Source organism: Anopheles nili, chromosome 3 (assembly GCF_943737925.1).
Source record: "Anopheles nili chromosome 3, idAnoNiliSN_F5_01, whole genome shotgun sequence".
NCBI lineage: Eukaryota > Metazoa > Arthropoda > Insecta > Diptera > Culicidae > Anopheles > Anopheles nili.
In genome coordinates, this window is record NC_071292.1 from 49,171,323 (window position 1) to 49,196,593 (window position 25,271).

The 25,271-nt window shown below is 48.5% G+C and overlaps 4 protein-coding genes across 4 annotated transcripts; 2 read left to right on the forward strand and 2 right to left on the reverse strand.

Annotated features, from left to right (window-relative positions):
• Window positions 1–286: 286 nt before the first annotated feature.
• Window positions 287–1,670, reverse strand: LOC128727644 (ras-related GTP-binding protein C). The gene is made up of 3 exons (XM_053821575.1): window positions 1,584–1,670; window positions 680–1,497; window positions 287–605 (listed from the first exon to the last, which is right to left on the reverse strand). The coding sequence occupies exons 1-3, from the start codon at window positions 1,584–1,586 to the stop codon at window positions 287–289; spliced, it is 1,140 nt and encodes a 379-aa protein (XP_053677550.1). The 5' UTR covers window positions 1,587–1,670.
• Window positions 1,671–13,157: 11,487 nt separating this feature from the next.
• LOC128727250 (phosphatidate phosphatase LPIN3) lies at window positions 13,158–20,254 on the forward strand. The gene is made up of 4 exons (XM_053821140.1): window positions 13,158–15,952; window positions 16,030–16,381; window positions 16,482–16,585; window positions 18,625–20,254. Exons 1-4 carry the CDS (start codon window positions 13,158–13,160, stop codon window positions 18,887–18,889), a joined length of 3,516 nt encoding a protein of 1,171 aa, XP_053677115.1. The 3' UTR covers window positions 18,890–20,254.
• A 218-nt stretch (window positions 20,255–20,472) lies between these two features.
• Window positions 20,473–22,179, forward strand: LOC128724507 (unconventional prefoldin RPB5 interactor-like protein). The gene is made up of 2 exons (XM_053818232.1): window positions 20,473–20,523; window positions 20,596–22,179. Exons 1-2 carry the CDS (start codon window positions 20,473–20,475, stop codon window positions 22,177–22,179), a joined length of 1,635 nt encoding a protein of 544 aa, XP_053674207.1.
• A 74-nt stretch (window positions 22,180–22,253) lies between these two features.
• On the reverse strand, window positions 22,254–25,269 carry LOC128725708 (dolichyl-diphosphooligosaccharide--protein glycosyltransferase subunit 2). The gene is made up of 3 exons (XM_053819474.1): window positions 25,146–25,269; window positions 24,745–24,989; window positions 22,254–24,665 (listed from the first exon to the last, which is right to left on the reverse strand). Exons 1-3 carry the CDS (start codon window positions 25,156–25,158, stop codon window positions 23,007–23,009), a joined length of 1,917 nt encoding a protein of 638 aa, XP_053675449.1. The 5' UTR covers window positions 25,159–25,269; the 3' UTR covers window positions 22,254–23,006.
• Window positions 25,270–25,271: the final 2 nt, after the last annotated feature.

Sequence of the window (25,271 nt, forward strand, 5' to 3'; positions counted from 1 at the left end):
TTACACAAATGTGCGGTAATATACAGTGCACTTCATTTACTTCGGCCACGAGGGAAAGTAAACGTAAACATTTGAAAATAGTTGTGGCCCATAAACCAACATTTATAAAAAAAAAAAAACAAAATAATAACATAATTCGCAATTTTCTTGTCCTCTAATTGAAACATTTATAAATGGTAGATTTGCACAAATCCTTGACTTTTAGCTTGCACTTTTTGTTAGGGGTTTTTTTTTAATTGTAATGCTTGCGACGTTTTCAACAATTCTACTTCCGCACTGACGGATGCTATTCCTGGAATCGCTTCATGGACGGTATTACGTCCTCATGAAAGTCCCTCATGTCCGTCATATCAGTTGAGTCTTCTTCGATGGTTTCCAGCTTTTGGTGCTTGAAGCGAAGCTCGAAAACCTGCGTGATGGCCTCACGGAAGCAAAGAAAGTTGTAATCGATCACGCCCTGCCGGGAGAAGCTTTCCTCTCGAATGATGCACACCAGCGCCAGGAACTTATTCACCTCTCGCAGGTACAGCACCGTGCTGTTGTTCATTTTAATAATGCTGGAACTCTGGTTGTCGAACGCTGGCACATCAGGGTTGTCCCGTGAACTGTACGGCCATGAATGGGGGGTAAAGTATACGCTAAAATATGTTGTATATTGAAAATTTTACTGCTTACATACCCATATATACAAGAAAGATCAATGACCACATCGATCATGTCGCAGCACAACTCGTAACTTTGCATATCTACGGGCGTTGCATCGGTTGCAATGTAGATCTTTGACACGACATCAAACAGGAACGCTTTTTCAATCCCGGAGTTGTGAATGAACAGATTCAGCAGGTTCTCGAGGGCGGCAAGTTGGGGAATCAGTTTCTGAACCACCTTCGAAAACGCCTCGAAGATCGAATGATCGTATATCGACGTGAGGTGAAAGTTTAAATGAACACCTTCAAGGCCAGAATCGTTCAGATCGTCGGTCGCCCGTGAATGTATGTCCCGTTGGGACTCCATCTTAAAGTCGTCGCTCACACCGTCCACTTTATGGATGAACACCTCGAATTTAATCCGCGGGTTTACCTTGAAGGCTTTGGTGACGGTTTGGTTCAGCTTTGTAAGCGCGTCCACGTAATCGTCCTGAGCATCAATGACGAACACCAGCGCGCCACAGCCACCGAAGATCATGTCCGAATCGAACGTCGGGTCGAAAAAGTCGATCTGACCGGGAAAATCCCATATTTGAAACTGCACAAAGCTGTTGTTGTTGATGTCGTCTTTGACTATTTTTTTAGTCGATTCCAGGAACAGCGTTTCATTTGGGGACATTTTGTGGAAAACTACCTTCTGAATGGAACTCTTCCCGGAACCACGAAGCCCCATAAGCAAAATTTGGGGCTTATCATCTGACACGCGGTTGCCATCACTTTCGTGATCGAAATCGCCGTATCCGAAGTCCTTCGGAAACGATCCCACTTGCTCCTCCTCGTCCTGGTAGCTCTACAAAAACAAAACAAATCATGTGAGATGCATTCTCATTTCCCCGTTGCCCCATTCTGCAGCCTCTCGATTTACGATGTACTTACCATAATTCAAAACAACGGGAATCCTTAAAATGGTGTAAACAAAAAGAACGATAGCAATATACAACACCAATTACGTCGCGAATCCTTACGATCACGTATCTACTCTTCTTAATGTAAATTCATTTGCGACATATTGCACTCCTACACACGGCTGATTTAGAACCGTTACACACTAGCAAAATCTATGCAAATGTCTTTGACGAAAACTTGCTTCTGATTTAGTGGATGATATTTTTCTAATTTACAGATTTTTCAAATAATATAGGGTGTCTAATCTGTTTCCGTCCCTTATCGCTGTGTTTTGATTTTGAGTCAGCTGTCAAAGTGCAGCTCTCTCCTTCTGCTCGTGTTTATGTTATCGAGTGCAGCGATTTAGCTAATTTTCTATGCACCTGTTCTCTTATTATTTTCGAAAGGGGAAAATAGATTTATAGCATTTTTGGATATTCGTTTGTTGAGCTAGTACCTAACAAGTAATTTGAAATTGGAATTACGAAGATATCATAAAATAACATCTGGGCCAGAAATATTCTATCAACTCACTATTTTCCTGATTCATTCACCCAAATATCGCATCATCTCGGTGCAAAACACATCTCAAAAAAAGCCTCCGTGACCTAAAACACCCCGTTTTTTTCAATCATTGCCCACCGCTTACTCTCTAGTGTAAAGCTTTTAGAATGATGAAACGCTTCAATGCCCACGTGGGATCTTCAATGATTCAATTTCATTGTACATTCTACGCAAACGCAATTATGTTTTTATACCGTATTGTCCGGTATGGTAATAACTGTTGGCTTAAATTTTCAACATAAAAGCAACACGTAAACGAAATGTAGATGTATTTTTATTCAAACCGCTCTCGGTCCGAGTCCTGTCGAATAGATCGCTCAACAAGATGTTAAGCAAAACATTTTTAATTCACGTGGTTGTTTTGTCAACGCTTCTATCCTTCGTTATGGCTTTTCCACAAGACGGGTAAATAGAAATGTCGCTTGAATCGCCAAAAGGAATTAATCGAAGCTCATTTGCAGGGAAGAAACAATCCGATTCGGAGGTAATAACGGAAACAGCAACACTCCAAACAACATCAACGTTGCAGAAAACCCTACAGGCGAGACGAATCAACCTGTGCCAGATGATGCAGAACTACCGAAAGATTTACACCTTTAGGCAGCAGGTTGCAGACAAAAGGGCGATTTTCCCTTGCGGGAAATTCCGTCACAAAAACCGCACTTTTGAATGACGACTCGGGATTGCGCGTGCTGCCGTCAAGCTGACTTTGACATTCGCCCCATAGCGGTTGCGGTGTAAATGGGCCTGCAGTTGAATGTTTTTTTTGTTGGCCTTTCCCACTTGCTCTTTCATTCGATCCCTTGTTCCGAATCAGATGGCTTAATGCAAGGGCATGCATTTTCTCATCTTCTCGTACCAATAAACTGAAAGTGAAAAATCAGCATTTTCTCGTGCAAAAACTCGCGCTAGAACGTGTTCTCGGGCAGAATGTTTTATCTATGAGCCAGCGTGCGTGTGCGTGTGAACCGTGCGGTATTGCAACGAGTGCGTAGAAAACGTCCGAAAATAAACTGAAAGTGTTTAGCGAGCTTTTCCTTAGTTCTTTAGAACTACACCGCGTGTCTTCACGTTTCCTATTCCGCAAACTCACCGCAGTTTGCTTTGGTAAGTATATGGGTTGTTCTCTTTTTTTTTGTTGCTACCGTGAACTGTTTAAAATCGATAAGCTAGTAGGAGGTGGCTCACCGTGACGGCCATCATTCGGCTGGTTTGGGATGGTGTAATTTAAGCGAAAATTGGGGCTCCCATTCATTCGATAATTGCCCCGGTTGCTAAGGCACTGTTGCTTGTTTTAAGCCCGTTGGCCTGCGAAGATGCAAATGTCACTTCCATCGAGCCTTGATCGATCGAGGTATCGATCCTAGCGCCTACTTTGTCGCCCCATAATTACTCCGTGTGAGTAGGCGCTAAACGTAAACAACAAGCGAAGGAAATGCTAAGACGCGCTAAAGCGTGCAACAGCAGCTGTTCCACCTGGCCCCACTAGCGATGGGTCCGCCGTATAGAGAGAGAGAGGGACAGAGGGAGGGGGAGCATAGTCGGTTAGTGTATTGGTGCCGCCTTAAGGCGATTTCCCCAACGCGCGAGCCCAACCAAACGCATCACGCCATCATCGTACGATGCGTGCCGTGAAGGGTTGAAAAGAAGAAGACAGAAAAAAAACGTTGGAAATAGCAGACAAGCAAAGCAAGGGAAAAAAAGCGCATCCTGACCGGTTTGCAGACTCCCCTCGTTCGATAAGGAGAGGCTAGTTTGATTTCCGGTGAAATTTTTACCCCCACCGAAAGCATGAAATAACCGAAAGCTTCCGGTCAAAGGACTGCACGCCCCGTTCTAGAGGCACCTCCGTGAGCACGTGAGTCAGCAAAAAAAGCCACACTTCCGGGCTCCTTGCGAAAGGGACCCCCCAAACCCCACTCCTCTCGAAGGTCATCGATCTGTCCCGAAAAGTGCGATTCCTTCGCAGAAGCGGTCCACGCGCATCTCGTCCTCGCGCCGCCGGTGACGAAGTTCAGCGAACCTTGCGGTGGTGGTGAGGGTTTGGCCGTGAATTGGTTGCGAGGTGGTGAAAAGACGATTTGAATTGCTGATTTAAGCCGGCAAGCGGTGGAATAAAATATGTATATTTATATGTGAGCGCGGCGCGGCAGGCGATAAACGTGCTTATGTTTGATTTCCGATACCCCGCAGGACCGCCCCCAATCCATCTTCATCCTCGTGGGGCTTTTTTGTGCCGGTAGTAAATCAGCCTCACCGTCGCAAGGGTAAATATATCGCACTTTTGCTGCAAATAGCCGTTAACGGGGGGTACTGTGTGAATCCGTCCCGAATTTCGATACCTACAGTCGTTGGGTGGGAGTGCTGAGGTGTAACGAGCATTTTTTCCTTTCCACACACACACACACACATGTCTGATTCCGGAGCCAGTACAGCATATATCATGTTCTATCCTGTCACTGCATCACCACGGCACAGTAGCGCCCAAAGGGAAGGCCCTTTTTAACAAAAGCCATGACTCATGGGAGAAAAGAAACCGAGGCGAATGTACGCTTTTCCACACGGCGGAAAAAAACCCTTAACCTGTAAACCGGCAGCTGGGGTTGGTTTTAGGAGACTCTTTCCGTTCGGATTCATCAGTCTATTTGTACACGTTCATTCCTGCTCACATCGCGTGTGTTGATACAGCCTGTGAAACTAAAGCGAGCTTACGAGCAAAACGAATCCATTGCACCTCACGAGCACAACAACAAACGCAAGCACGTGACGCATTCGAAAGAGGGCAATACCAGCAGAGCATGTGTTATCATGCGGTGCAAGAATGTTTAAAACCCCCCCCCCCCCCCCTGAAGAGAGCCATCGTTTCATGTTCTAGAATGTCGATGAACGCGTCCAAACGGAGGTCAACCGGTACAGTTGGACACCAATGGGATCGAGCAGAGCATGTCTCAGAAGGCATCTTCGATCCAGTTTTCTAGGGGAAGTCATGCAACCCCCAAAAAGAAAACCGGTTCCCATTTGACGATCGTTTCCGGTACGACACACTCTTCCGAGCGTTGTCAAATAGACGCTTGATCGCGTTTTCCATTCCATGCGGGGTGGGTTTTTATCGCCATTCGTATCTCTGTTCGATTAACCTGCGCTGGACAAAGCCGCATAAGTTCGTATGAAAATCGTGTACATGCGGGTATGAATATGCCATTTGACGTCACAAGGAAGTGGAATAGTTTGAAAACGGGGCCCGCTTGATAATGGCTACCACCACATCCGTCCAAGGTCACCGAGGTGATCGCCACCGGTTGAGAGATTAGATTATGAGCACGTCTTTGCGCTGCGGAAGTTTCTGCGGATGCACAAATGCCCGGGGTTAATGTTGTGTGTGTGTGTGATGAGATTGATTAGAAACATCGCACCACTAAACAAATCGAATCGATCGCGCTTCCTGCCACGAACACGGGAGCCTTAGCCCAGGAGAAGGACCACTTTCGCTGACGCCAATAACATTAAAGTTCGCTTCCCGTTTCCGTCACTCCGAAAGATGTTTGTTTGTGAGGCGGAGCAGCGACGCAATTACGCCGCAACTATTAGGGGCAACGGGGAGAGTAGCTGCAGCAACAGTAGGAATAGCAAGGAAAAGGGAAAAAAAGATGACAAACATAAACCACCTCGCGCGAGAGACACGTCTGTCATTGGTTCGTACGTCTGACAAGCCTTGCGCGAGATGATCTTGTTTTACTTGCTGTTTTGGTTTGTCTTTCTTCACATTCCCGCCGGGATTGATGCGCGTCAAGCAGTGTGTTTTCAACGATCAACGCTTAAATGCGTTATCTACAGGAAAACCCTCGATAACAACGAATGGGGGAGGTTGATAAAACCGCATCGAAAACCCACCCACCGATAACGCGCTCGCTCGCTCCTGTCAGTCTCTGATAAGCGGTAGTGCTGATTCATTTGACAAACAAACAAACACACACACATCGCGGTTTCGTTCGCATTCAAACCCCCCCACGTGAGAGTTCGCTTTGCTCGGCAAGCCGTTGCTGCGTGTTTTGACCTTCGCTCGTTCGTTAGCACGAGTTCTTCGTGGGGAGTTGTCTAATCGTCGGCCACTTCACGATCATTCGCCGCCATGTTGGTGACTTGTTTTGCGCGCAAAATGTTGGCCGTGCCCCCAAGCGACTGACGTAGGGATCGAATGACTTTTCTTCTCGAGCAAGCTCGTGCGATCAGACGCCAGGAGGCAGATATTCGCGTGGATATTCTCGCCAACGAAAACAACTCTCGCTCTCAGCTGGTGGCGCCATTGAGGTTGTTTTGTTGTTTTACCATAAGGTGGAGAAACCACCCACACTGAGGGGAACTTCCTGGATCGGCAAAACCATCCTCTCCATTCATGCGCTCACGTTTCGGTGCGGGTTGCATTCTTGGTTGTTGTTTACATCTTGTGCAAAGCGTTGTTTATCCATTATTAGAGAGTCATCGCAGCGCCAGCGGGGGTTGGTGGCTAGATTGTGGCGTATTGCTTCTCCCCCTCCTGATGGTGATCTTTAAGGACGAAGCAATCATGTACGATTAACAGACATTGAAAGTTAGTAGTGGCGCTGGATGCCGGATGTCGTGTCGATTAGACGGAGTGGTGTTCTTATCGTGAACCTTAGTCAGTGGCTTGGTATTTAGCATAACTCCTCGTGCACTCGTTTTTGGAGTGGTTTAATTAACACCAGCTCGATCGAGCCAGCTTAACAAGCGCGCAATAAACCTTGAGTAGCCGTTGGCTAATTGATGATCATGAAAAAAGGCATTCACTGCACTTAGGGTGACGGATAAGGGCTTTAGGTATGGATTGGGATAGGTCTGCGACATATTTTAGATGCTTTTTAGATGTAGGATTTATACGCGGATATAGGTCTTTGAAATATCGTTTGGTTCTCGTTTTTTATTTGACTGCAAATATCTTTACTGACCTTTTTAAGATGTGTTTTTATGTTTGCGAGAAGACATAAAAACACAGCTTACGGGATATGCAACAGAAAATAACAACGCGCCTACAAACAGATTAGAGAGCCCACGCTGATTCGTTTGAGCGCTGTTCCAATGGAAAAACCACGTGCTCTGAAGAGGAAGACACCCACAACGTTGTTTTGATGCACCGAGAACCTTTTTAAGGGTAGATCAGTTACACGAATTCACGTGTTCCGTCACGCCGTTGCACGGTCATTCTTCGCCACACACACGCACACACAAATCCTCCATCCCTACCCCAGCTGGCGATCGAACGCGTGTTCTAGTTGATTGAATTTATTACCGGAAAGTCGACCCAGCTAATTCCTTGGCTGGCAGGCAAAACAACACCGTTAGCAGCCTTGCATTATACTACATCGCGCAAACAAGGTGCGTGCGTGCTCGTTGGTGCTTTGCTGCTTGAACCATTTGGCGCATTTTCGCCAACAGGAAGTGACGATCGCGCGGATCGCGTTATCTATATGCGCTCGGTATCGCAACCATGGGGATGCTTGCGACGTGGAATAAATCAGACAAACACTTCTGGTGTCGTTGTGTGGTTGTGTGGTTGTGCGTGCAAAATACCAACCCAAACCCCCCCCTGTTCGAGCCCCCCTTTTCAGGACAAGAAATTGCGTATCAAAAAATTAGCGACCGCGTCGCAAACCCCATCAGGTGAGGGCAAAAACGCACGTTAGAGAGAACGAGTGAGTGATCGAGGCAGGGGAATGATTTGCTCGTTCGCGTTTAGATTGTTGTTTGTGGCGGCGAATTTCGCGGCCACACACACACACTTGCCGTGTGGGGAGGTTTGTTTTTTTTTGCTCTATGTCAGGGCGCTTCTAAGCTAAGCTAGGAAGAAAGAGAGCGACAAAAAGCAAAAGAAAAACCACACATCAGTCCGTCCCGAATCGCGATTACACGGACACCGTACCCATTTATCGGCCAAGTGTGTTTCTCGAGTCTCGCGGCCAATGAAGAGATTTCGCAAAAAAAAAACCGGGCGAGCTTCCGTTTGGCTTGTCACAACATTGGCTAACCTTGAGCAACAGCAACAAAAAAAATGCTCAAAACACGCTTCGGTGTTGCGGTAATTGCGCGTTTGATTTCGTACCAGTTGCAGGACAGGAGCGATTTCGCGTGGGAGATATGCGTGTGGGACGATCCTTTAAAGCCCTTTTTGGTGGATTTTGCTGATTCATTTTGGCACTGTGCCTGATCAGCAACTCACCAACAGAGCATGATAATTCGCGTTGACAAGCGCTGTTTATGACTGTTCTTATCGATTATCCTTGTGCGGTTTTTTTTTCAAATCCCACCACCACTTGTCTCACTAGCTCTAGAACGATGCTTTTGTGTACAACGGTTGACAGGCACGTGCCTTGGCCTACGTGGATTAGAGAGAAAGAAAGAAAATAACACAATTTCCTTGCCTGCTGCGAACCGACCTTGGATGGTTTGACATTCCCGGTGGAAATGTCCCAGAAAATAAGATTATATCGGCTCACGCGCGCACCGCGTGGAGAAAATTAAAGGTGTATTTTTGTCTTGCCCACATGTCTTGCTCGTGTTCTCTCTCTCTCTCTTTCTCTCACTCGCAATCTCTTACCTTCCCACTCGGGTTGGGTGACCATTAATTAACAAATTTGGATACCGTTCTTTTCCTCCGCCAGGCCGTGAATTTCGATTGTTTTTGCTGTCATCGGTCAATCACTTACACGCGCGCGTGTGTGTGTGTGGTGTCACGTGTTACGCACGCGGGTCCACGCGCTTTACGCAATAGAGCGTTCTTTGTGCTTGCGTGTCGCGTGGAGTGTTTTTGTCCCCATTGCTTCAGATAACAGGGTCAACTACTAAAGGCAGACTTTACTAACGAAGCGAACGGTCGGTAGAATGATGTCCGTTGACGAAAAGCGCTTTTTTTGTTGGTCCAATTTCGCCCTTCTTTACTCACTTCTCGATGCAAAAAAAAAGGAAGCGAATTCGTACGATGCTCTATTATAAGACGCTTGTTTGCTTTGGCCGTAAACGAGAACTAAAACTGCGAAACGGCACGCCAAAAATGCAATATTGTCAACAACCCCGGGTTTCCGCCGGCCCGGATTTGAATCACCACTTCTTCGTCCCTTTTGCGGGGAGGGTTGGCGGACCCTTTCTTCACCCCTTCCCGATGTGAGACAATCGTTTGTTGCGCTGCCAAATGGTGGCTCTAATCCCCATCCCCCCTCGGTTAAGGGTTATTTCGGTCCAACTGAACTGCTTCCATACGCCAACCACGCGGCTAGAGCGAAACTTGCGAGGACTTCCCGCAAATCGTAAAATTGTGATGAGCGAAACTTTCGAAACTTTTGCAATTGTAAACCGCACATTTACCTCCCCCCATGTCTTCTAGGTGTTTTTTACCTTTTCTTCCCCGCTCAGTCCATGCGCAAACAATCCTACCTTTCCGCCGCCACGCTTCGGTACACCCAGACTCGCGTGTTCGCGCATGAAAAACGCACCAGGTGGATGATTCTTTAATGCGGAAACAAATATATTCCCTTTTTTCTCGCTGTTGCGCTGCAAGAATGGGGCCTCATGAAAGTGCTATGCTTTGGGTAGAGAAATTTCCCCAAATGGCCATAATGTGCCAGAAGGGCACGATTATCGGAAGAAGCCTCTTAGGGCCTTGAGTGCTGTATTGATCAAACTTTTTTTCCTACTCAAAAGCGGCGTGTAAATGCCGCAAAAGCAAGGTGGCCTCTTTGTGATGATGATCGTCGTCGTCGTCGTCTTCGCGATCGTACACGATCGATCTACGCTGCACGCACACACATACGAACGCAAGCTTCATCACGCGCGCACAATAAATTTTTACTCTCGCCATTCGTCCTGTGTGAGTTGGCTAGACAAGACGCGATGACCACATGCACACCAGCGAAGCTTCTAGTGAGCTAGCTCGTGAGGTGGGGGCTATCGTACCACCCCCCCAAACACACACACACATATGAATACGAGTGCTTGGGGCTCGATTGGGGCTCGATTTTGCTGGTTCCATTCATTCGCCGACTGACCGCAAACCGGGACGGAAGTGCATCTTATCGTGTTGCTCTCGTCCGATTGTTAGGGATAAAGGATCTACACTCCTATTTCCCGCGGTCGCCTGTTTACTAAGCCGGGTTCAAGTTTCGTTCACTGAAAAATGTGAACGGTTACTAGAGAACGGACGCACGTGGAAAATCGCGTTAACGGTTTGCTGTATTTAAAAGTGAGCAAAAGTTGCGCCAACGAAACGGGTGAAAAACTCCTTGCACTATCGTTGGGTGTGTGTGTGTGTGTGAAAGTGTGAAAGAGCAAACGTTCCGTGTTTGGGACACGAGTGAAAGGTTTGCGAGATCAAAACAAAAACATCTTAGAACAGGTTTTTTCACCACCGTGGGGGTGGCTGTTTTGTTCAGTAGTGTTGGGTTTTCGAGTGTAAAGGCTTCTAAAATTGCGCCCAGAAACAAACGAGCAACCTTTGGGACGATTGAGAGTGTAGTTGGGATTTAGTGGTTGTTTCGAGGGTCGTCTAGGAATCGCCCAGCATATCCTGGCTGTTTGGGGCCTCCCTTTTCACTCTGCCCGCGCATCCGTTGTGAGATTCTGTGGCGTGCTCGTGTGGTAAAGGACGATCATTTTTAAGGCCACAAGAACACAAAAACGGTGCGTGTTTCAGCGGGGAAACAACCAGGAACTAGACAGGTAAGCAAACTGGCCTAAATGAGAGGGCTAGAAAATATATTACAGTCGCATGTGGGGAGGTATTTGATGTCTCGCTTATGTCTACGATGGTGTGGTTTCGTTATTCGACGACACAGGCGAACTAACCTCAAAAAAAAAAAAACCAACGGCCAAGTTCACTGCCAGCCAGGCCTGGCCAGTGGGGGAAAAAGGCGGAAACTATTTTTGTCCTTGGCAGCAGCGAACAGTGTGTGATGAGCTGTTTTGTTTCTCTTCACTTTCGGTTGTGTGTGCACGCGGTCGGTATCCCACGAGCGATCGAAATCCGGTGTTTACTGTCTCCTGGTAGGGATCTACAAATTGAAGAATTTGAAGCAAAAATCTCTCAAACAGCCGCCAGGAACGTGTGACCGGGTTTGGTCTGTTTGAGACACCACCAAAAATAGACCTCTATTAGTCAATTCTTGAGGGAATATTCTTACGGGAGCAAACGTTACGCTGGCGAGATGCTTCACTCATGCAAGCTAGACAAACAGCCAGCTGATGATCTCGTTGCTTCCAAATAAGGTTCTCTCGTTCTCGCGCGCTCTTCTTTGTCACTTCCTCCGTCACCAGGGCATCAGGGAAGAACGCCGGATGTGGAACCGGTTACGGTAATCCCCAGCCAGCACTCTCGGGATGATCGTTTAACGCCTCGTGACTTCTGGAGCATCAGAAAGCGAGAGAGAAAAACTCATGAGACAACTCATATTTGCAATTCGCTTGACGTAACGCGCAAATGCGCTGTGTAATGCGAATCAGCGTCGCGCTGAGGATGATGATGTGGAGGACCCTCACTGTACGTGTGTGTGTGTGCGTGGAGAACACGCGCGCAAAAAGTCCAAAGGTCGTGTCCGGGAGAACCACTCATTAGCGGAACCGCCGGGAATGGCAAACCACCCGCCGCATGATTGACGTGAAGAAGCTGATGGGAAGAAACGAACTCGAACGCATGTACGCGGTTGTTTTTTGTTTTTGTTTTTATTGCCATTGTCAGCTGATCGGGAGCCGGTTGTTTCACCGGCGGTGGAGTCACCCGAGAGTTGTTGACCCAAATCGGTCCCCCCGTCGGTCGATGAAACAGGTTTATTTTTGGTGCCAAAACCGGGCACACTAATTTTGCACACTCTCCCCACGAAAGCATGCGGGAGCAATTCTTCGAACACGGTGCGTAAACGCGTTGTAATCGATCACCTGCCGATCGGATTTGAATTGCTGTCTAATAAGGCTCCCTATATGGCTGTGACACCACGCGCTTGACACTCTTGCTGCACTTTTTGCACACCGTTACGGCGGTTGGCAATCTCTCGTAAAGGGAGTTTGCGACATTTGGGAAGCGAAGGGGCTTTTTTTTCGCTACACGAAAACCCTTACGAGGGTTCTTTGTTGAGTCATTGGCCGTTAACGCGGCCTGGAGGGGTTTGCGTCGTTCATCAGCGAAGGTCACTTTCAGCTTGGTTTCACTTTTTATGTGGTAATTAAGGCAAGAAGCAAGCTTTAACTACCTGGTGGGCAGGGCAAGTGAACAGGACGGAGGGTTTTTTTTGTGTCTAACCGATCGTGGAGACAAAGAAAGTTCGAAATTAAATGTTTAGTAACAATTTTTTATGGGTTTTTTTAATGTGCAGGCTAATGGCGAGATATTTTGCTTCGTATGAACAGCAACAATGGTGATTTCTTTCAATTTCTGACCTCATCCAAGGCCTACTTGGTTACAAATTTGAAGGTTATGAAGAGCAAACTTAACCTGACAATTCTGCTGTTGATTGTTCCTAATTATTTGTGTACCGTAATTTACGGGGGGGAGCCTTGCGAAGTTTAACGACGCATCGAATCTGCGTGTTTATCTCCATTCGCGTACCGGTTGCGAACGACCAAAGGTCAAAGTACGGTTGAGAAGTAACCGAATGAGGGTTGTGTTATCGATAACGGGGGAGTTTCTTTTATTAAAGTAACAGAAACCTCGTCAGCGAGACGGTTAGACTCACCCGGCAGCCGATTCTATCTTATCAACTCATGTGTAACTGTGTTTCGTTTTTTTATTTAATTTTTAATCAACACTTGTTGCCTCTCTCACTCATTCTACAGGTTCGCTTTAAAACGCCGCTAGTGGAAATAGTTTCGGCAAGGATCGTTCAGGGAAGCCTCAGGAGCGAATAGAATATCAGTTGCCGGACGTTTTTTTTCCTCTCGGGCGTTAGTTGCCTGTCGCCACACGTGTTAAATCCGCACTAGGACATCAACAGCAAAACATCCAAAATGAACAGCATCGTGAATTTGTTTACTAATTTTAAGGGCTTCTACAGCGAGATCAACGGTGCCACACTAACCGGCGCCATCGATGTGGTCGTTGTCCAGCAACCGGATGGATCCTACCTTGGTTCTCCGTTTCACGTGCGCTTCGGCAAGCTCGGAGTCCTTCGCAGCCGGGAAAAGGTTGTCGACATCACGGTGAACGGGGAACCGGTCGATTTGCAGATGAAGCTCGGTGAATCGGGTGAGGCATTTTTCGTGGAAGAATGCGCCGAAGATGACGTCGAAGTGCCGGCACACATGGCCACCTCACCCATACCGACGCATTCCTTCCTGAGCGATGAAGCCGGAGGGCCGAGTTTCCTCAAGGATGTTGGCCAGCTGGCTGGAGGTGAGACGAGTGGTCCCACTGGAGGAGGCCCGGGAGTTGGATCGGTGACGGAAGTGGGCGAGGAAGCGGTCAAACTGATGGTGACACGAGCGGAAGACGGTGTAGACGTGCAGGAGGACATGCTGCCACGGTTGCGCCGTAATTCCGTCGATATGTCCAACGAAAATGGTGAGCTGGAGCGGGCGAAGTATGAAAACCAAAGATCCGAGTACAGCCACCGGCGGCACACGGACAACGTGACCAACAGGCCGGATCTGTCACTGACGAAGAAGGAGTACACAATGCAGAAACTGCGCCAGGAATGGACCGCCGCTACGGAAGCTGCTGAGCAGGAGCAGATCTTCCATCTAGAGGGGTTAGACAACGCGCCACTTGAGGGAGAAGGAAGTGGTGGATCGGTTAGTGCGGAGGTGAACAGTAGCTGGAAGAATAGCACACCTCTCCCAACGTCCACCGTCGACGTAAATGCTCCTGAAATGGAAGAGGAGAAGCACTTTAAACCGATCGATGCTCAACCCACCACCGAAAGTGGCAATAGAACTGGCCAGGCTACCGATTTGGCCTCTGTCGTGGTACAGAGCGCTGCGGGAGATGCCGCTGGTGATTCGAAATCGAAAAAGAAACGCAGGAAGAAGTCGGTCATGAAGAAGAAAAACTCACAACGTAAGAATTCCGCCAGTAGCAGTTCCGGGGCTGGATCGAATCATTCCGATCCGAATGAAGGCACGGAAACGGACAGTTTAACGGCGTCCCAGGTGACGGTTTCGTCGACGAGTGGTAGCTCCTTGCCGAAGGAGGACACGGCGACTGAGGAACCCGTGGCGGAAGAAGCCGCTCCAACGAAGGAAGGCCGCGATAGCCCGGAACTAAGTGGACCAGTGATGTCTTCTAGCCACCACGCGGAGCTGGACATTCACTTTTTCAGCGATACGGACATTGGAACGGGTGTCAGCCCGCAACAGTCGCGTCCTTCCACGCCGATCCAGAGCGATACGGAGTTCGAGATGTCACAGCGCGAAAAACCACTCACCGAGGACGAACGGTTGATGTACGGTAACTCCTGGAACTGGGGCGAGCTTCCGACACAGGTGGAACCGAACGGAAACGATGCCGAGGGCGTTAAGCAGGCCCAACACAACTCGATGCTGAACGGACTGATGAGCTTGATGAAGTACAACAACAAGAAAAAGCGCCAAAGTGTGCCGGATGGGATGTACCTGTCGGATCTGGACAAGCTGAATGAGCCGGAGATCGCGCAGCTGTACTTTCCGACGTTTTCGAAGCTAAAACACGAGCAGCAGCAGCAGCAGCAAGGCCAAACGGCTAGTGGTGATGATGAGGATCGTGAGAGTGGAAATGGGACGTCGATTCCGCAAAGTCCGACATCGATGGAAGGTCCTGGTGGTAAGGGAATTGATTCGGATTTTGATGAGCGTGATCATCTCACCGCGGTTGGGGAGGATGAGAAGCTGCGAGCCGGTGAGGACATGGTTGATCAATCGATCAATTCGTTTGCGTTGTCGCTGTGTGGTGGATTGGAGGATCAGCAAGGACCGTCGGATGAGCAGTTCGAGCGGCACCGTTTGCAGTACGCCAATGTGTTGGCCGATCCGAGGGTGTTTAAATCACCCGATCTCGTGGTGCGCATTAACGGGAAGTACTACAGCTGGGAGGTGGCGTGTCCGCAGGTTATGACGATCCTTGCGTTTCAATGTGGGTTACCGGATCAGCTGCTGGTGAGCAGCAAAGGGGCTGGAGGTGTGGAGACGGATGGTTCAAAGAAGGATGTAACGTTGCAGAATCAGCAACGGCCGGAGCAGCAGCAAGCCCAACAACCGCAAGCAAACGCCGGTGGACGTTGGTGGTATTGGCGTCGTTCGAATGAATCGAAACCAACCCCAGCCGGTGGAACCGAACTGGCTTTGACGCCTTCATCTCCGACCGGAGCACAGGATGAGCCCACCGGGGAAGGCCCTGACGGGAAGGTTTCGACAGCTGTTGCAACGCAAACGTCCCGTTCGAACTCGCCGGATGATGAGAGCCCGAGTCGGGGTGTTTCCGTTTCGGTGCCTGCGTACAAGAACACTTCAAAAACGGAGGATGGCTACAATGGGTCACTGTCGTCGGAAGATTCGGAGCTAACGATGGATAAGTCCCTGCCGGTTGGTTCGCATCTGGACAACAGTGCCGAGAAGCAGCTGGATCTGCTGGGTTGCGGAGAAAAGTATCGAAAAACGCTCCGGCTGTCGTCGGAACGGATCGTTGAGCTGAACCTTTTGGATGGGATGAATGAGATCGAATTCAGCGTAACTACTGCCTACCAGGGGACAACGCGGTGCAAATGTTACCTCTTCAAGTGGCGCCACAACGACAAGGTCGTGATTTCGGATATTGACGGGACGATTACGAAGTAAGTGAACGGTATCCTTTGAGGGCCGTTAGCAGACACACGTTTAACACGCGCTTACGTCCACTTTTTGTTTGCAGATCGGATGTGCTTGGCCACCTGCTGCCGATGGTGGGTAAATCCTGGGACCAGATTGGTGTTGCTCAGTTGTTCACCAAGATTGAGGAAAATGGGTACAAGATGCTGTATCTTTCGGCGCGTGCCATCGGGCAAGCCAAAACCACACGTGGTTACTTGCAGTCGATCCGCCAAGGAGACGTTAAACTGCCGGACGGGCCTTTGCTGCTTAATCCTACGTCCCTGATGTCGGCCTTCCACCGGGAGGTGATCGAGAAGAAACCGGAGCATTTTAAGATCGCCTGTTTGAACGACATCCGTGACCTGTTCCCGGAGCGAAACCCGTTCTACGCTGGGTATGGTAACAGGATTAATGTGAGTACCGCCTCCTGGTGTTTGTTACCAGTGGATGGAAGCATCCTTGGGTGTCATAACGTGTACAATGTGTTTATGTGTGGATTTGGGCCAATTTTAGGATGTTTGGGCGTACCGAGCGGTGGGCATTCCGACGGCCAGAATTTTCACCATCAACCCGAAGGGAGAACTGAAGCACGATCTGACACAAACATTCCAATCGACGTAAGTATCTTTTCCACCGCGCTCTGCTCATAGTGTGCATATCCACGTTTTTTCATAAAAAACATCCTGACATACACGCAAATCGTGCATCCAAATTTGAATCATGCCATAGCATCACGGCCAAGGAAGCAGTGCTTCAGTGTACATATGTCCTTTAGTTTAGTTGCGGGTTTAATCAGGTGTAAAAAGAGGTATAAAACACAGCAATTGAAGCGATTTAAAAAACGCTTCTACAGCAAACGCAATGGGCTAATTTGCTTGAGGGAGTGATATGCGTTTTTGCCGGACTTGTTGTGTGTATTGGATATGTGTTGTGGACTTGGAGATAAAATTTAAAAACCATTAAAAGCAAATAACCCGATGTAACGTACAAAATAAGCAATTATTTTCAAAGAGGACTTTATGTAACATGATAGCGCAACAACACGCTCATTTACACAGTATATCGACACGACTTCATGTAACACATCACCTTTCGCAGCCCGATGGTAATTTCATTTCCATTTTGTACTTCTATTCTACATTAAAAAAAGCCATCCTGGAACGGTTTCCCAATTAAGCCTGTTCCGACGCGTATTTCTAAGAGCGTTTTGATTTGATGCGCGATTGTGCCCTTATACTTATGTTAGTTTTTTGTTCTTTTTTTATTTCCCATTATTTCATCTCATACGGTGATCGACCCCAAAATGGTATTCTGTAAACAAAACACTAAACACACAACTTGACTCCAAACACACAAAATACACATAATTTGCTTCGCTTCACGTGTTGCCCGATCGCGATCGTGCACACAAAATACTGCCCAATCAGCTACACCTGCCAGTCGCTGGTGGTGGATGAGTTTTTCCCCCGTATCGAGTACGAGTCGACGGATTGTGAAACCTCAAACTGCGATGAGGACGACAACGACTACGACGATGAGGACGAGGACGAGCCGTTGCAGTTTCAAATCGAAACGAGTGGAGACGAGCAACCGCCATCTTCAATGCCCGCGCCGATGACGACGTTTAAGTACAGAGTCACGTCACGCTGATCGTCAAGTTCAAGTATTTGCCGAGTGACATCCATCCAGCGGTATTGGTGAAATGATACACGGTAGCTCTCTAACTGGCCAACACCTCCCAACGATGGATCCATCTCGGAGCTCTCTTTCTCTCTTATCGCCTATTGTTTGTACCTTTCTACCACGTGCCATCCCGAGTGAAGTGATCGTGATCCTTAATTTCGTTACCTTTACATCTCCCTCGTCCCCACCGTGAGTGAAAGATCCTCTCGCTGTAGTCCAGGCTAGGATCGCGCCAAACGACACTAGTCAAAGCGATCTCAAGCGATGGCGATTTGCTAGGCATAAGCCGGAAACGTTTTGTATTGTAAATATTCTTCCCAACAGAAGCTAAACCGTTCGCTTCACGCGTATGAATATGGCAATGGTCGGAAGCTACCTAGGGTAAGCATTGCTGCAACGTTGGAGAAGAGAACATTGCCATTGTTAACAATTTATCCTAAGAGGCGGCTTCATGCACTACTACCCAATCCAATCCATTGCTTTTTGATGCTGTGTAATTTAATGCTAATGTGCTACCTACGCTCATTCATACGGATATATTCGGCTAAGATTCGGTTCTTGCATTTGGGTAGGCCTAAACTATGGCTTGGTGAGGCGTAGAACTGCTGGAAGGATCTTTGCTTCTCAATCCTACTTCACCTATGTCTGCCTTTCATTCATGAGCGTGTTCGTGAAGGAACTGAGCAATTGAAACGAGACTTGTTCCTTCGTAACATCATGTGTAACATTTATTCCATTGCATACGTTCCCATTCAGGATTAGCAGGTTGTGATCATTGGAGTATCATTGTGTTTAATACGCATTGAATGGTGTCATAAAAATGGCTTTTACTGTGCGCTATCAAATGTTCAACATTACTGTCACTAACATTAACATGGGTTATTTCTAAATGCGGATATATATAAGAATGTTTTTTTAAGAAATGTTCGGAACGTTGGATATTAATCAGCACGCTCTCTTTTTTCCTCCACAGCTACGCCAACATGGCATACATAGTTGATCAGCTTTACCCACCCATCAAACACATTGAGGAGGAAGACAACGAATACACAAGCTTCAACTACTGGCGCGAGCCGGTGGCTGAGATTGATTTTGCTGCCTGTGACATATCCGGTTCCTCCTTGTCGTCCTCGATTGCTGCCACGCAACCGTCTACGTCCGGATCCCAACCATCGGGCAAGATCACTCCGACAGCGACGATCATGCAGCAAGCCCTGCCTACCATTCCTGAAAACTAAACAAGCAAGAAAAACAAAAGCGAGAAAGATCGTAGTCACTACTTCTTACCAACGCTGGAGTAAGCCAAAGGAAATTAAGGATACCCCCCCTTCTTCATGCGCGCTGACATGACGATTGCCTCATACCCCGATCTCGCGCGTTGACAGGATCTTCTTTTCATTGTAGAAGAAAGGAGCGTATGCAAAAACCATACAGGAAATGGATGATTAGGGTGTTGATCGTTAGATTTCTACGCATCGATAACAATATACATATACACATGCAAGCTAGGCGTACAGTTAGGGTAAATCAGAGTTCGTATTAATAATATCGTGCATATTATGTCATAGGCTTTAGTGCTTTCCAATGACGCAGCCCATCAAACCACATTTGATCGCGTTGCTTCCAGAGATGATTGGCTTTTGAGGGATTGACTTTTGTTGGCGCACTGGAGGAAGCGCACCCATGCTGGTGTTATCATTCCACCAGTGTCGTGCGCAAAACGCCCCCGCCAGTGAGTGATCGAAGAATGTGCAGGGAAAAGAAACATATGCAAAGCATCAGAATCGAAGCAGGCTTGGAAACGTTGAACGCAGCTAGGTGCAATTGGTGGATACATCGGCGGTTAGCGATACCGAGCGCAGTGATATAGCAGGAATGGTCCTATCGGGTGTGTGTGTGTATGTGCTATACTTTGAGAAGGCACTTTAATTTGTGGGAATATTGCTTTGGTTCGCTTCGAAACGATCCGTTTGTCAATACGGGGCTCGCTGTTAGCTAAAGAGAATCCACGCTATTGGCTGTGGTGCTGTGTCGGCAGGAGACCAACAAGAGTATGTGATAATTTTCTTTATTTATTTTGTTCTTTTTTTAGCATTTCTTAGTATGATTCTTTTATGTTTACGTATATCCTAATGTGTAGGTAATTTAACGCATAATGTTATCGTAAGTGAACACTGAACGGTCGCAGTAGGTTAAGGCATGGCAGCAAGGATAGATGAACGCCAATCGAACTGAACAATCGTTCCACAGTTGTGCTATTAAGTTGGACACAAAAAAAGAGAGATCAATGCAAAAGCCGCCCTATGTTAAGTACTTGCATCTCGCCTTATATTTCGTAGGTGTCGACTTTTTTTAGTTTCCGTTAGCAACAAAAAAAAAGGCGCAAAGTGAGTTTTCTCTTGCAATCTGTTTCGTATTTATGCGGCGTATTTGTAGCATCATCATCATCATTGTTTGAAGCATCATTTGTGTCTTCAAGCCGCTAGCTTAGAAAGATAGTGAATGTTGAAAATGCAGATAACGTGGGTCTGAAATAGTAGCTTTTGCGTGCAAAAATGCTAATGGGTTGCGGAACTGTTAATACAGTGTACGGCAAACCATAATGTTTTGTGTTTGGCATCTTTACTTACTCATCCGAATCCTTGTTCTGTGATGTTGTTTAGTTCCCCATCGCCGTGGGTCACTTTCGCTGATTCGCGTGAGTCTCAACGGTTTGTTTAAAATCGCGCATGCTCGTTGACAACTGCTTCCGGACTGTCAAACGGCGTGTCATTGCATTGTTATTGTTCTGCGTGCGGGTGACACGCAAAATCCCGCCGCAATGGAACCGGTAAACGAGCAGGCACGACTTTACAGTCAAACGTACACCGAAGTGAGTATCGTTTCAAGCGTAAGCTGATGGGCAATTCTCGAGAAAGTAACGGTACATTGATTTGTTCGATAGGCGCTAAACTCGAACCAAGCGGAAACGGTGCGTTGGAGTGCTTACCGGCAGGACCATGTGGATCTCAAAGCGAACCTGCGAATGTATCAGCAAAGTTCCAAGGTAGATATACTGATTCCGGTAGGCACGAAAGCGCTCCTTCCCGGCCAGCTTTACCACACCAGTGAGGTTATGGTCAGCCATGGTGGAGGATATTTCTCGGATTGTACGGCGGAACAAGCGCAATCGATTGCCGATCGTCGGATAAAGCTGGCGGACGAGATGCTACAAAAGTACGATCGCGAAAGATCGCTGTACAGTGACAAACTGGAGCTTCCGCTAATGAGTGAAGCATTCGCGTCAGAGGACGGTGGACGAGAGATAATTGAGCCGTACGATGAGGCGGCTGAAAATCGATGGCGTGTCGAGCATCGGCAGCGTGTGCGCGAAAGCAAGCAACGGGAAGCGAAGGAACGAGCGGCAGGCGACTGTTCAGCGGACAAAGGCAGTGACGGGGAGCTGTTCGCAAAGCTGGAAGAAGCGGAGCTGCTGGAAGAGTTGGAACAGGAAATGGAACAGTTAGAGTTGGACGCGGGCGAACAGGTAGATGATCAGACGTTGGGGCGTTTAATGCGTGGTGAATTACGCTTGAACGGGCGTCCGCGGGTCGCTCATAATGTAGAGAAGTCTGCCGTCGTTGAGAAGGTTCCGATCATCGGCAATCCTACGGGGGCTGAAACAAAACCACCGAAGCCACCAGTGACGGTCGAAGAGGAAGAGATCGAAACGACGGATGAAGATGAAGACTCCGAGGAAGACGGTGACGACGATGTGTCAGCAGCGTTTACAGAAATCCTAAGCGAAACAAAGGACTACAGCGTGGAGGACACGATTAAAACGTTCCAAGCGAAGCTGAAAGGCGTACGCCAGCGCTTATACCAGAACTCGTTAACGCTCAACGAAAAGCTCGATCTGTACCAGTTGTACGGAGAGCTGGAAGAAGCGCTGGACATCCTCCAACCGCCGGGCGTGCTGGGTCAAATCGGTACGGTCGCAAAAGAACAAACGCAACCACGTCGCGACGTAGAAAAGAAAGTGCAGTTCGCCGAAACCGAGCAGATCAAAGTGATCGACTCTAATCCGCCTGATCTGTGGCGTGACCGGGAAGAATCGCTAAAGGCGACGAAAAATACACTCTTCCTTCCGATCGTACATTCGCCAGGACATGGAATTGCACCGCCGATGCCGTCGTCGGACGAGATTGTATCACCGGCGGATATATACCGGTTGTTTTTGGCCGAACAAGAAGAACCGCCTAAAAAGCCCACTTCGCCGGTGGGGCTTAAATCGATTTTGAAGAACAAATTAGTGAACCGTACGACGGGACCACGTGTTGCTGAGCAACCACGCGGCCTAGGATCGAAGCCTGCGTGGATGGACTCGTGGCCCGATATGTTGGGAGAAATCGTCGAACATACGACACCGTCCGTGGTTAGTGATATTCCTAAAAGTGTTACAAGTTCCCACGATCAACCACCGCAGCAGGAGCAACAACAGCAGCAGCCGAAGAAGAAAGTGAGCCGTTTCAAGCAGCAGCGACAGTGATGAAACACGCAGTAAGCAAAATTTCCATTCTTTTTAACGCTACTAAATGTCTGTTAAACGACTAAATGTTTTGTGTAATTGTTTACGTCTATCCGAACTTTATTTTTTGTTTCTTATAACGGCAGACGGCCGACAGAGAGAGAGAAAGACGGGAGCTTCCGTTTGACGCCAGACGGTCACTCTGCCCCCGCGTGTCGTGTTTTCCTCTCGGCCAGTTTTCTCTCAGTTCCATGCGTCAGTAGTTAAATTATACGCTAGTATGCTTTTTGTTTTGTATCCTATTGCTCCTTTGACCGCTAGCCTGGTCCATTGTTACCCTTAAAAGATTACAGCAAAGTTGTACGGAAATGCAATGCAAAATTAAACACACACACACACACAAAATGCGCACACATGCGTGTTTCCTTGCGGCCTTTTTTTCTGGGGAAGGGGCAACAAAGGAATTTGATCGAAAACACTGAATTATTACAATCGTGCTCAAAGATTTCCACAATTTTCCTACTCTGCGCAGCGCGGTTGGGCTTTTTCTTTTCTTTACTGCCACTCTTCTGGATACAGAGAGCATCGGTAGTGTACTGAAAGGGAATGATTTTTTGGTTAGTTCTGCTGCTCACCTATAACCCTGTCCGCCTGCCTCCTGCCTTGTGTACCAATTGCGGTTGAAGACGAATGTCGCTCCGTACGCGAAAATTCTTCATCACTCCCAGCTGCATGGGAAATGGTGCTGGAAAATGGTTTATGTTAGGGAAAAGGGACGTGGGAGAGACTTGAGACTCTAAGGGTGGATGGGGGGATGGAATTTGTTAAGGTATCTTCCCGTTTTTTCCTCACTTCTCACTACCACCCCGAGCGATCTTCCGCAACATGCGATTACCACAGATAAAGGTAAACAGCGCCAACGGGATCAGATAGCGGATCGTATCGAACATGTTAAGCCGCAGCCAGAAAACGACAAACAGCACCAAAATGGCACCCAACCCAAGATGAAAACCGATCGCACCCAACGAGAGCGGAAAGTTTTTCACGTTCACACCCAACTTGGCCCACAGCGCGAACAAAATCACGATCGGTGCGATGCACAGCGCCGTAAACAGATCCGACACGAAACGGGGCGGACGCTTTTCCGGGGCCCGGAACTGGTGCACAATTTCCGGCAGCGGTTTACGATGCACGGCTCCGTTTCGAGTGGGAGCGGATTGTCCGTCGGCCAGCGTAAACTTTAGCTCCACATCGGCCAGATACCACTGGAAGGAGTTCGAGAGTAGCGCGTCCCCGACGATCAGGCGCAGCTCGTACAGGCCATTTTTGTGCCCAAAATCGGTCGCCCGAGCACCGACGTCCATCTCGAATTTGTACGCTTTGGTGGAGTCCGCTTCGGCTACGAATATGATTTCCTGGCGCGTTTCCTGGTGACGCAGCAGCACGAACGCCTGGTGTACGGTGATCGGTTTTCCGCTGGCATCATCCACGAGCACGGTTTTCAGGACAACCTTCTGCTGGGAATCGGCGTTTAGTGGGGTGGCCAGTTTGGATGGGTGTGCAACGGTTTGGCGCTTTACGCTGGAGGCCGCACTGTCCGTATCGCCGACACCGACTTCCAGCGAGTTGACACGGACTTTTCCGAGCACGCTCACGGTGAGCTGCTGCCGGTAGGAGGGAGAAGCTTCCACGTCCACACGGAACTGACCACGGGTGGGTGAGGCCGATTTCAGGTTGTACGTGTACAGCGTCGCATCGTCCTTGCTGGGAACGAGGTTAACTTTGCTGACGAGCGCCTCGTTTGTGGTGCGTGATACCACCGTCGTGGACAGAGCAGCCAGAGCCGGGGAGAGAGGCTTTCCGAGCAAATCGCACACACGCACCTTCAGGACGGGCGACTCCGGCAGTAGCTGCCCATTGTCGGCGAGCCGCACACAGATCGGTGCGATGGTTTTTTGTGCAGCCAACACCTTCAGGGCCTCCAGCAGCACGCTGACGCCCTTTGGCGTTTGGACGGAGGCACGAGACAGGAAGTAGGTCGCAAATTTGACCGCCTGTTCGACGGTAATGGGGGCCGGTTTGGAGAGGCTCGTGGCCAGCTTGAATCCACCGTTCACGATGAGGGCGGTGATGCTGAGACCACCCTCGAACTGCAACATTCGGCCGTCAACTTCATCCGCTTGCACGAACGCTTCCTCGATGCGATCGTAAGCGAACGCACCGGCCGTTCCGAGCTCGGCGGCCACGGAGAATGCGTGCCCTAGGGAGTTGAGGGAGTCGTCCTTCTTCAGGACGGTTTGCAGGTTTTTGCCGAGCGTCGTGCGTACTTTTTCGTCCACCGTCAAGCCGGCTAGCTTGGCGGAGTTGAGATTGTAGTAGATTTCTTGTGCCGTCGATGCGTCCTTCGTGAGGGCCGCTTTTACGGTCGTTTCCACCTTCGCCGGAAGGGCTTCTTTGCAGCCGAAGTTTTTCCGCGCACCGATGAGGTAGAAGTTTTTCTCGAAATCCTAGAGCGGGTGCGAGGAAGTAGGCAAGTGTTAGTTGTGGGCGATGCTCCACATCACAAAAAGAACAGCGTTTACTTACATTTAGTTTCGATTCAGTGTGCAGCGCAAATAACCGCTTGCAGGCGCTGGCCACATCGCCGGCCGGGAGGGCAACATTCACCGAGGAGTAGTAAAGCGACTGGAGGTCGGTGGATTTTAGTCCTTCGTCGAAAATCTTCGTAAACCGCTGCTGATCCTGTGCCGTAAGATGACTAGTGACGGTGCGCTGTGGTGCCGTCGTTGCGGCAAATCCGGTCCCCATTAGGACGACCACGGTTAGAAATCCTGTTTATCGAGTCAAAGACCGGAGGAGGGGAGCATTTATTTTCCATTTACACACTTTTATCGTAAACACACACGCACAAGCACACCCGGTGCATCGTTAATGCTAAGCCGGTTGCGGTGGAAGGACACGGAGCCGTGAACCGTGCTTTTACTTACCCAAAGGACTCATGCTGCAGCCGGTATTGGTCGACGCGGGGACTGTTGGGAGTTTTTGTCGATCGGGAACTACAGCAGATCGAAAGGATTAAATTTATTATTAGGCGATAGGAGTCGATGATGTGC

What these genes read in the sequence shown, in the direction of transcription:
- LOC128727644 (XM_053821575.1), bottom strand. An exon ending in GATCTTTCTTGTATATATGG is followed by an intron (nt 606 to 679) that starts GTATGTAAGCAG and finishes ATGGCCGTACAG; the next exon opens with TTCACGGGACAACCCTGATG.
- LOC128724507 (XM_053818232.1), top strand. Translation starts at nt 20,473, where the DNA reads ATGGAACCGGTAAACGAGCAGGCACGACTTTACAGTCAAACGTACACC. An exon ending in ACAGTCAAACGTACACCGAA is followed by an intron (nt 20,524 to 20,595) that starts GTGAGTATCGTT and finishes TTTGTTCGATAG; the next exon opens with GCGCTAAACTCGAACCAAGC.
- LOC128727250 (XM_053821140.1), top strand. Translation starts at nt 13,158, where the DNA reads ATGAACAGCATCGTGAATTTGTTTACTAATTTTAAGGGCTTCTACAGC. An exon ending in ATTGACGGGACGATTACGAA is followed by an intron (nt 15,953 to 16,029) that starts GTAAGTGAACGG and finishes TTTTGTTTGCAG; the next exon opens with ATCGGATGTGCTTGGCCACC. An exon ending in GGTATGGTAACAGGATTAAT is followed by an intron (nt 16,382 to 16,481) that starts GTGAGTACCGCC and finishes GGCCAATTTTAG; the next exon opens with GATGTTTGGGCGTACCGAGC.
- LOC128725708 (XM_053819474.1), bottom strand. An exon ending in ACACTGAATCGAAACTAAAT is followed by an intron (nt 24,666 to 24,744) that starts GTAAGTAAACGC and finishes CACCCGCTCTAG; the next exon opens with GATTTCGAGAAAAACTTCTA.